Below are 12,132 nucleotides of genomic sequence, written 5' to 3'. Positions count from 1 at the left end.
GACTGTGAATTACAGCTCTTTCAGTGGTCAAGTGAATGCTACAAAAAAAAATAAAAATGTAAGCAACAAAGCTGGAGCAAGGTTGAAGGTGATGAATTTATGGATGGTTTGCTGGGGGTTATTTTGTGGGAGTGGAAGAGAGTCTCATTTGGATGGCTGTATGAAACAAGTGAGACAATTTTTGAACTTCTCTTTAGCTTAGCTCTGATAAGTTAGCATGAAGGAAAGTGAATCTTCTGTAAGTTAAAATTTAAACTGTATGAGGAGCCAAAGGAGAGATCTTTGGAGAGGACTGAGATCTTTGCATGTTTTTGGAGGATAGGGTGCCAAAACTGATTATAGTTTGATGTTCTTTGTTTTGTGCAGAGTTAGAGTTAACATCACGTGATTGAAAGTTGTGTGGGTTAGATGAATTTTTATTCAAAAACTGGTACCATGTGAATCTTAAATCATTAGGTTTACTACTAGTTACGTGAGTTGTATTTAGGACCAATATGTTAAGCCTGTGTACTATTTAGATTTGAGCTCACTGTCTACCTTCTAACAAGTGAACCAACAGCATGATCACTGTGGCCCTGTCAGTACCAACCTATAATGATTGTACAAGTGCACAACCTAGAATAACTTTGACATGACTGCATCTAATGGTCGATGGTGTGTTGCTGCCTTTTGGTCCAAACAATTAAGCATTGATGTGGCTTTGTGTAATAATCAGCATAATTTTATAGAATTAGGCAAGTGTTTCCAAATATATTAAATCAGAATTATTGCTAATGAAATGAGGTGTAGTATCCCAAAGGATATTGAAGTAGTTTAATTGTTTGGTTTAAATTCAACTTGTAATTTCACTTGCAGGTAAAGAATCAGACAAATCGAGTATGAAAAGGTGGCCATATGTTTCTAAATAAACCTGCAGCAGATAAATGATTCAGTGTGTCGTGCAAAGCACCAAATGAGAAGTTCCAAATACTAATGAACGTCAGAGTTTGTAGCACATGTAACAATTTCAACATTTTGCAAGGTTCTCAAAGTTCCACTGAAACTCGTTTAAAAAGACCTCTGCTGTTCCAACAACAAAGATCAGAAGCCCATCTTCACTTCTGCAACCAAAGCAACAAAAAGACAACAAGGTTCTTCTGCTTGCCTACTCCAGAGCTTGGTCACATGACCACCTACTGCAGTCATGTCTGTTACTTTCCTTGGCCCACCTTATCAGAAATATAAGGAGCGTTAAAAATGAACCAGAGGCATAATTACAGAAACCTGTACCTATATGTTAGAAGTATTGACCCCGGCTGTCGAGACACTTGTCCCACTGTGACACAAGGCGATGAATGACTGTCTCATAAAATTCCTGGGGCTGCGGTGTTAACCAGTTCTGCACATACAGCTGGATGTCGTCATCAGAGGTGAATCGTTTGCCCCTCAGAGCCTTTTTAAGGGGATCAAAAATGGCGTAATCACAGAGAGTGAGTCTGGATTGTATGGAGGGTGACTGAGAACCTCCCATTTGAATTTCTGCTGGAGTGCTGCGACTGTGTTGGCTGTATGAGGCTTTGGATTGTTGTGGAGCAGAATGATCCCACAGATGAAATTGCCTGGTTGTTTTGATTTGAACGCTTGGCAAAGGGTGGTCAAGGTTTGTGAGTAATGTTTGGCATTCACTGTTTTCCTTCGCTGCAGGAGGTGAATCAGTAGGGGACCATCTTGGTCCCCTTAAAAAGGCTCTGAGGGGCAAACGATTCACCTCTGACGACAACGTCCAGCTGTACGTGCGGAACTGGTTAACATCGCAGCCCTGGGAATTTTATGAGACAGTCATCACCTCCTTGTGTCACGGTGGGACAAGTGTCTCAACAGGCAGGGCCAATACTTCAAACATACAGGTAGTAGTTTCAGTAATTACGCCTCCAGCTAGTTTCTTTCTGAACGCCCCTTATACACTTAACACTCTTTTGTATAAATTATAAAATTTTAATACACATGTTCTTAAAACTACCTTTTATATTTGTGTCTTATCCCATAACTAATATCTATATTTTATGTTTTTAATTTATTATTTTACTTCTGTCCAGAAAGGAAATCACAGAAGCTAGTCAAATACATGTCTGTGTTCTACTCATCACTGTGGCACTACAAGACTCAGCACATTCTTAATGTTTTTTTTACAAACGTAACAAGTCATATATTTACATAAATCATTACAGCGTAGACCCGACTGCTGTGTCAACATGCTGACACTAAATACGCGTTTGTGTGCAGAATTCCATTTTATTAAAGTTTAATTAAAACTATAAATAATTCAACAATTTCTTTTCATTGATATTGCACAATGAGCTAGCTCATCCTGCAACTGATGTCACGACCTATTTGTTGGTGTATTGTATATATTAATAAGATGTCTTCTAATGATTATTATGCATCATAAATAAATAATCATTTAAACTTTAATGACCTCTAAACAAGATGACGTATAAATGTGCTAATAATTTTATTGCATTTGGGGCTTCCGCTAATTCCAAAAATGTCCTTATATTTTCCGTACCTCGGCAGTAGGCAGTTTTGGCAGTTTTAGTAGGTATACAATACTTTTAATTTAACGCACTCAGCTGCCAGGCCATGTCGGCATTCACCTCCTTCGTTGCCAAGCGTGTTAGCCTTGGGCTTTGCCCGGTGCCGTGCCCTGTCTGTGGACAAGCCAGTCTTCAGCCACTTTGCTCGTGCTGTGGCCCTATCCAACATTCCCAATTCACTCAGCCTTGCCACACACAACTAACTGGCTCTCCACCACACATCTCCATCTAACACTCCATAAAGACTGGCCAAGCCGCTTATTTTGTCACATAGTAACCTGTAAATAGCCGGCATGTAGCCATTATTTGAAATCAAATTATCCTGTTCTCCATAATTTTGATAAGAAACTTGCAAATGATCTGTGGAAAACATAACTAACTGAACAAGTTTAAAGGATGTTGGGGTGGATAGTGGTATTTCAAAGTAGAAACAAGAGAACAATAGGTTTGACATCTCTGTATGATCATGCTGTGTGTACTTCTCCAGTTATTTGACAGCAAATGTCTCTATATGGTAGATGGGAAATTGGAATGTGAAAGTGTTTGTGAGAACAAACTCTGGATTTTGTATAGGTGATTGCCGATCTTCTCCCATTCAAGAAATTGCCAGAGATTGGTAGAAATATTGTTCAGAGGTTCACAGTGTTTCAACAGTTTTGCCATAGAGGCTGTGTCATTTAAATCTACATGATTACTCTACAACTGACGTGGAAGAACCATTTTCAGAATACTGTATTTCTCGACCGTATCACTCTCAGATAGCATGTGAGGAAAATTAACACTTAGAAACATTGAAAAATGCTGCCTGCCCACTTATTTTAGTGGTTGCCATCACAGCCCACTGTGGCATCTCTCTAAGTGTTCAGCAGCATAACACAGTCTTTGGTTCACCTTCCCCACCACATGTGATGATTACATTGTAGATTATTCATAATAGTAACCCTTATGTATTTAGTCAAAGTGACAACTTTGAAATTTAATTTTATCATGTAAAGAAAAAAAAATTTTTTTCAAACAATGGAAAATCCAGGATGGAATGTAACAATATTATGATAAGGAAAGTTGCTACTCACCATATAGGGGAGAAGCTGATTCGCAGATAGGCACAACAAAAAGATTTTCACACACAAAGCTTTCAGCCAATAGCCTTTGTCAACAATAGAACTGAAACCGCAGTTTTCGTTGTACCTATCTGCGACTCAGCGTCTCCTCTGTATGGTGAGTAGCAACTTTCCTTCTCATGATATTGAAATTTTTTTTAGTACTTGTGTGTCTTCTCTCTCATTTCCTATATTTCATGGTCTATTGGCACTTTTTTTAAATGATGACCTCTTGTCTAAATCATTTTCTAATTTGTATTCATCTTCTAATTACTTCAGTTATAAAATTATAAGAGAACTGCTCAGATTGTCTGGTAAATTGTTTGTCTAGATTAAAAACATGGAGGGCCTATAGTGCTTCCTCAGAGAACTGTTATTCTAACTTTCATTTCAGTAGATGCTTTCTTTCAGTTACTACTAATTGTGACCTTTCTGATAGAAAGTCTGAATCCAGTCACACAACTGAGACTGAACTCCATGCACTTGCAAATTGATTAGCCACTTGTGCAGTACATCACAAGCCTTCTGGAAATCTAGAAATTCAGTATCAGTTGTAGAGCCCTTATCAATAGCACTCATTACTTCACATGAATCGAGAGCCGCTGCATTTCACACGAATGTTTTTTTCTGAACCTATGCTGGTTGTGTGTTGATAGATCACATGGTTGGACTCATTCTAGCTGCTAGTTTTCAAGATGGTTCAGAACTCTGTATAGAATAACAAGGTTTTGTGAGGTGTAGTGGCTTTTATTTGTGAACATATTTGATGTATGATGTAGCAGGCGAAAGCTTATGTTGCTGGACGTATCCATCTTCATAGTAGCTGTAGGTCATAACCTTTTATATCAATGATAATTGTAACTTTTATGTGATACCTGGCTGAGCATTTCATTAAATTGCAACATTGTTTCAGGGAAGTTCATAAAAGGCGCTATCTTCTCCAACCTATGGCTCTTGAAGTGTTTTCTGGAGATGGCCGCAATTACTTACTTGCATTTCAAAAAAAGCAGCGTAACAAGGTGTATCAGAGGTAATATCATGTTTAAATTTAGTTTATTATAACATACCTTATTAATTACAGAATATTTCTACTCAATGTAACTAATACAGTAATACATATTACCAAAAATGTGTATTTAGATATTTCCAAATCAAAGAGGTGCAAAATGTTTTTATATATATTAATTTTATAGATGGAGGTTAAAGTAGTAACAGTATTGTAAACTGATCACTCAACTGCTTTAAGTTTGTGTCACATATTCTTTGCAAAAGGCATCATCTAGATCATGTAGAAGGCATCATGTAGACAGAATGAAAAAATTTAAGCAGGAAAATGAAATTGCTTTCCATGCTAGCAATTTTGAAAACGTTGTTGAAAAATTGACTGTTCTCTACATATAATATCAGTCAAGCTTTCATGAGATGTAGTGAATAGATATCCCTGGAGACAGTGTGTTCCACCTACTAATACTAGGAAGCTGGTGTCAGATATTAAAACTACATAATTCTGTGTTTCTCTTTAACTCTTCTCTCCACATATTGAATCATAGTAGTATTGCACATATTTTTCAGCTATTCCTAGATCCACATAATTCCAAATTCTTTTTCAGATTAGTTTCATCATCATGATCAATTGATATGTGTTAACCACTGAGAATGATTGTGCAGAGAAAATAGCAGTTATTGTTTAATATTTTCAATTGTACATGTGAAGTGCTGATAGGTAAATTAAAAACAGAAAAACTGCAGAAGAAAGTAGTTACATATGCTGACTTTAGTGTAGATGTAATTAACTGATGAATGATGAATGACACAGCAAAATGAAGAGAGAATGTCCCTCTAAAGCCGGCATTGTCAACATTTGGTTTCCCATGCTTATTTAAGCTTGCAGGCCACCTAATCGTGTGTTGTGGCAACAGTTATTTTAAATATCATACGAAATCAAAACCAGGAAGATTAGATTGAATTTCAATTCTGATGATGATGATGATGATAACAATATTTATTTGTCCATAATACCTCTACAGAATTCAACATAATCATTTTTTGAACATTTTAGATGTTAGTTCCTTGCATTTTGGTATAAACTCTTTTTTCTGTAAAAATAGCAAAAAAATAACTTTTGCAGGTTTATGACATTTGCCACAGCCATTGCAGATAGTGCGCAGCAATCTGTAGCTGGTCAAAAGAGAACGGCAAATGTGGAACAAGGGGCAGGGTTACTTTCAACTCTAATTGGAGAGACATCTGTCACACAGAGATGGGTGGTAATTTGCTCACAGTTAAACTTAATTTCATATGGAATGATATAAACATTTTATTCATATTATTAATGCTCATGTTTTATTCCTCATTTTTATAATATTATAGTCTTTTCCTTCTCAAATTTGATCGTCAGTCCTGAAACACTGCTTTTTTCCAGCGTGGTGAAATCTCCAATTTCCAGTACCTGATGCATCTGAATACTTTAGCTGGCAGATCATATAATGATCTAATGCAGTACCCTGTATTCCCGTGGATACTAGCTGACTATGAGAGTGAAGAGTTAGATCTGACTGACTCGCAAACTTTCAGGGATTTCACAAAGCCGATGGGAGCACAAAGTCCAGAGAGATTGGAACAGTTCAAAAAAAGGTAATTTTTTTTTATAGTTCTAGGATTTTATGTATTTATATTCCATGTCCCCCCCCCTCTCCCCCCCTCAAACATTCCATAAAGCTGATTTAAAATGAGGCTTATCTTGACCAAATTTCCCATTCTACACTATATCGTTGCCTCATAAAGCAAAACAAGTGCAAAAAAAGGTCAAGATGTTTGAAGGAATCATGTTATCTATTATCCAATCTATGACATTTTACTTTCCTAGGTATAAGGAATGGGACGATCCTCATGGTGAGACTCCACCTTATCATTATGGCACTCATTATTCATCAGCCATGATTGTGTGCTCTTATCTTGTGAGAATGGAACCTTTTACTCAGCATTTCCTTCGTTTGCAGGTGAGCTTCATGTTATTAAAAGGTATACTGCTAATAATTTGAGAAATAGTCACTCGTGTCACAACGATTTCAATATAGCTGTTTTTTTAAACTGTGTCCTGTTGATTAGAACTATATGATGAGGTATATGATTTGCAAATGGGACAGAGAGAGAGAGAGAGAGAGAGAGAGAGAGAGAGAGTAACATGATCACTGCAATACTTGCACAGCATATGTTCAGTCAGTGCCAACTAGTAATTTGTATCTGTCTGATCATTGGTATTGTAGTATGTTGTAGTGGATTTTATTGTTATTGGGAAACCTGAAGTCTAGCAACAAGATGGACGTTAAGTGTTTCAGAATGGCTTGTAAGCTTAAAAATGTTAAGCTCTCTGAAAGTAATTGTTTATGAAAATAATTAAGTGTTGTATTTTGTATTACTTACTGATATTTTCTTGACATAAATTGTATTTTACCACAGGGAGGACATTTTGATTTGGCTGATCGCATGTTCCACTCAGTACGAGAAGCATGGTTATCAGCATCGAAACATAATATGGCAGATGTTAAAGAACTGATACCTGAGTTTTTCTATCTCCCAGAGTTCCTTTGTAATTCAAATAACTTCGATTTAGGTGAGAATGATTGCTTAAACTTTTCTCTCCATATGTTCCATAGTCATCTAAATTTCTTCTCTATTAGGTTACCAGGCTTGCTCCATCATCTCTGGTACAGCTTTTCTCTTTCTGCGTTATAAGTTACTTCAAAATGCACTTGGTCTCTTTGTGAACCACCAGTTTTCCATAACCCTGTGTAATGTGTACTTGTGGGATTTCATGTGCATGCATTTTTTTTAAATTGGTGGTAGCTGCAATAAAGCATGTTAAATAACATTTCTTTTTCCCTTACTATGTGCAATCTGTAATTTATGTTTATTATTACATTCAGTGGAAATTATTCACCAAAAACAGCTGTTTTGTGTTACTGGGTGTGTGCCATTAAGAAGAAAAAAAAAAAAGCAATCTCTAACATTACGTGAATATTTTACTGTTTACAGGTTGTAAGCAGAATGGTGTTCAGTTGGGTGACGTAGTGTTGCCACCTTGGGCCAAGGAAGATCCGAGAGAGTTCATACGGGTGCACCGGCTGGCACTTGAGTGCGACTACGTGTCGCAACATCTGCACGAGTGGATTGACCTGATATTTGGATGCAAGCAGCAAGGACAGGCTGCTGTTGAGGCTGTTAATGTGTTCCACCATCTCTTCTATGAAGGAAACGTTGACATTTACAAGTCAGTTTTGTACACTTCTCCATTAGTTCTTATAAACAAGTCTGTATATCACATAAACCAGACAATTTGGCATTTGGCTGGCAATTTGAATAAGTTCATACTGACATTTGATAAAACATTGTCAGTGTACAACCTATACATAATTTTATAGTTGTTGCACAAACTTTTAAACAAAAATTTTATTAGTGCTTTCTGCAAACTACTTTTTGCCCATGGTATGAAGAGTCTTTATGGGGTGGCAGTCAGGAATGGCAGGAGGCATGTCTTACCACTCATAAGTAGTGCCCCAGGAAGAGGAATGGTGAGAGAATGGTAGGACCAAGTCCTTCCCGCACTGCTGGCACTGTTACCCATGTTTTGTATGAAAGCAGAGGCGACACATGTGGAAACATTTCCAATGCTTGTACACAAATGAGTTTCTCTCAGCTATTGTCAAGTTTCACTGTTACTGGCAACAAAAGTAAAAGGCTTTTTTACTATTGTGGACAAACAGTACATTATGTGGGATGGTGGAGGGAACTTCTGTTATTACAGTATTCACACACTCCCCTCTCCACACCCCTCTTTTCTGCACCACTCACAAGTAGAGTATGGGAAGGTTGACTGTCAGTAAACCTACATGTGAGTTCCATTTCCACAGATTTTCCTGTCATGGTCATTCCGTGAGATGTATGTCGAAGGAAGCATAATATGTTACCTGTCTCATTTTAAAGGGTGAAATGTGACTTATTCATCTCGTTCCATACAATTTTCAAATAATTTGATGTATAAGAGACATGTTAAATTTTACAATAAGAAAATTTTTTAGGGGAAATCCAAAAGTTTTCACTATTTTACATACATTTCTGAGATGCGTAGCTTCCTATAATAATGGAAATTCCTGGCTGGAGAAATATTTAAAATAGAGAAAAGATGACATCTTGCCTACAGTGAATCACTGTGTGGAGCACAGGAACACATAACAGAAAGCAATATTCACACTAGATTTGGAGTACTGGTTCTTTCTCTAGCAATAGTACATACATTTACACACACAACCATTCAAACAATGACTCCCGTGTCCACATTAAGATTCAAATACCTGCTATAGATTTCAGTGCACTTTCTTTCTTTCTTTCTTTCTTTCTTTCTTTCTTTCTGTACTTTATATGCAGTAAGGAGCCTCATCAACCACATGCCTGCTCTACAAGCCTTTTCCATTTCTTTTTGTCAAGTGCGCTGTTTGTCCATTTCCTGTTGATATTCATCCTCGCTGCATCATACCAGAGAATTGCATCAATTTAATCCTCATACCACTGAAAAGATGAGTGAAGTAAGTGTTAGTGTCAGTGGTGTTAAGAAACAGCTGAAATCATTAAAATTGAACAAAGCTGTAGGACCCAATAGAATCCCGATCAGATTCTATACTGAATTTGTGAATGAGTTAGCCACTTTTCTAACTGTGATCTATCATAAATCACTCGCACGAAAAACTGTGACCAGTAGTTGGACACTGTCACTAATATCCTCGACATTGATTTTTTACAGAATCTTAGAACATATTCTGAGCTCAAACATAATGATGTATCTCAACTAGAATGACCTCCTCCATGCCAGACAGCAAGGATTTCGAAAACATCGATCATGCAAAACCTATCTCACACTGTCCTTACATGACATATTGAAACCATTGCATCAAGTCAGTTAGGTAGACGGAGTATTTCTTGATTTCTGAAAAGCATTTGACTCAATGCCACATCTACACTTACTGTCAAAAGCACAGTCATATGGCGTATTAAGCCAAATTGGTGACTTGATTGAGGATTTTTTGGCGATGAGGATGCAGTATATTATCTTGGATGGAGAGTCATCAGATGTAGAAGTAACTTTGCACATGCCCCAGGGAAGTGTGTTGTTGTTGTTGTTAATGTTGTATATTAATGCTGTTGTGGGCAATATTAGTTGTAACCGTAGACTTTTTGCAGATGATGCAGTTACAATGTAGTACCATCTGAAAGAAGCTACCTAAATATTTAGTCATATTGTGATAAGATTTCAAAGTGGGGCAGAGGTAGGCAGCTTCCTTTAAATGCTCCAAAATATAAAAGTGTGCACTTCACAAAACGAAAAATAGTATTCTATGACTATAACATCAGTGAGTCACAGTTTGCATTGGCCAACTCAAACACTGAGTGAGGTGGCACAGTAGTTAGCACACTTGAGTTGCATTATGGAAAACAATGGTTCAAACTCGCGTCCAGCTTTCCTAATTCAGGTTTTCCATGATTTACCTAAATCGCTTCAGGCAAATGCTGGAATGGTTCCTTTGAAAAGGCGTGGCCAACTTCCTCCTCATCCTTCCCTAATCTAATGGAACTGATGACCTCGCTGTTTGATCCCCTCCCCCTAGTCAACCAACTCAAACAAACACCTTGGTGTAACACTTTGCAAGGATATGAAGCAGAATGATCACATAGGCTCAGTTGTGGCTAAAGCAAGTGGTAGGTGGGTTTATTGGTAGAATGCTGGGAAAATGCGATTAGTCTACAAAGGAGATTGCTTACAAATCACTTGTGCAATCCCCCCCTGCGGGTTCGGGGGTTAGAATAGGCCCGCGGTATTCCTGCCTGTCGTAAGAGGCGACTAAAAGGAGTCTCAAACGTTTCGGCCTTATGTGATGGTCCCCTGTCGGGTTTGACCTCCATATCTCAAAATTTTTCCGAAGAGCGAGCCGATTGGGGAAGGGCGCCTTACTTGGTGCATTGTGTCCGTGTTGTGTTGAGAACTTTCGCCATCTTATTCGTCGTTGCGTTGCAGTCTTGCCCGCTCTCCATCTCTTGGGCATCGATGCGCCCCTGCGTGCACTTTCTGCCAAGCAGTGTGCAGGGCCATTTTCTGCACTGACGACGCCCATGGACCACATGTCACCTAACATCCAGCACGGTAGCCAGTCCGTTGTGGTGGGGCCGCCATGTACCCTCTTGGTTGTAGCCCCCTGACAACACAGGGATCGCTCTACTGATGCCTGCGCCGTTCACTCCCCACGTATGCCAAGGAGTAGATGCCCATCTCCCTGGGGCATCAGGACTCCCAGCAATGGTCATCCTGCCAGGTGGCTATTGCTGTGGCTGGGTGGCGCCCGTGGGGAGGGCCCTTGGTCGGAGTAGGTGGCATCAGGGCGGATGACCCGCAATGAAGCGTGGTACATCATCTCTCGCTGGCGGCCAGCCGCCAGCAGTCTCTAAGCGTTCTCGGGCTCAATTTAATGCTCAGAAGTACGATCCGAAAACGTTCCCCTCCCTGGCCACACCGTGGGAAGAGCGTAAGTCTCAGGATGGAGGTAACAGTTATTCGCCCCGATTCTTAGTTTGCACGAGAGCTGATGGGGAGTCTTTTCTCTCCACAAAGCCTCAGTTCTTCGTCGAGCATTTAGAGGACAAGTTTGGGGAGGTGGAGGGCTTGTCTAAAATGCGCTCTGGGTCAGTACTGATACAAACGGCATCCTCCGCCCAGTCCCGCAGGTTACTTGCTTGTGACAAGTTGGGGGATGTTAACGTTTCTATTACACTACATAAGAGTTTAAATATGGTCCAGGGTGTTATTTTCCATAGGGATCTCCTTTTGCAGTCTGATGACGAGCTGCGCGCCAACTTAGAACGTAGAGGTGTTCATTTCGTCCGGCGCGTTCATCGGGGTCCGAGGGACAATCAGGTTGCTACCGGTGCCTTCATCTTGGCCTTCGAGGGTGATACGTTACCGGAAAAGGTCAAGGTGATGGTCTACCGATGTGACGTCAAGCCCTATATCCCTCCCCCGATGCGGTGCTTCAAGTGCTGGAAGTTCGGCCATATGTCTTCCCGCTGCACTTCCAGCCTCACATGTCGCGATTGCGGACGCCCGTCTCATCCCGATACTCCATGTGCCCCGCCTCCCATCTGCGTCAACTGCGGGGAGCACCATTCACCTTGCTCGCCTGACTGCAAAGTCTTTCAGAAAGAGCGCAAAATCATGGAATATAAGACCCTGGACCGGCTGACCTATACTGAGGCCAAACAGAAATATGACAGACTCCATCCTGTGAGAATGACATCTTCGTATGCAGCTGCTACAACGACTGTGCTAGCTCCATCAGTTTCGAGACTTCCAGCCAGCTCGATAAGCAGTAAGACTCCTCCTGCCCCCTTGCCCGTGGGGGGCTCTCCCCAACCGG

The 12,132-nt window shown here is 39.7% G+C and overlaps 1 protein-coding gene across 1 annotated transcript in view; it reads left to right on the top strand.

Annotated features, from left to right (window-relative positions):
• The window catches only part of LOC124777290 (WD repeat and FYVE domain-containing protein 3), a 299,899-nt gene that overhangs the window by 210,174 nt on the left and 77,593 nt on the right, over positions 1–12,132 (top strand). The window contains exons 42-47 of the mRNA XM_047252642.1: positions 4,587–4,703; positions 5,802–5,940; positions 6,096–6,307; positions 6,540–6,672; positions 7,133–7,286; positions 7,709–7,943. Coding sequence (XP_047108598.1) covers positions 4,587–4,703; positions 5,802–5,940; positions 6,096–6,307; positions 6,540–6,672; positions 7,133–7,286; positions 7,709–7,943 — 990 coding nt within the window. The remainder of the gene's footprint in view (positions 1–4,586; positions 4,704–5,801; positions 5,941–6,095; positions 6,308–6,539; positions 6,673–7,132; positions 7,287–7,708; positions 7,944–12,132) is intronic.

The sequence above is a fragment of the Schistocerca piceifrons genome, chromosome 1 (assembly GCF_021461385.2).
Source record: "Schistocerca piceifrons isolate TAMUIC-IGC-003096 chromosome 1, iqSchPice1.1, whole genome shotgun sequence".
Classification (NCBI taxonomy): domain Eukaryota; kingdom Metazoa; phylum Arthropoda; class Insecta; order Orthoptera; family Acrididae; genus Schistocerca; species Schistocerca piceifrons.
The sequence above is the reverse complement of the archived record's forward strand: the minus strand, read 5'-3'. Positions and strand labels throughout refer to the sequence as shown.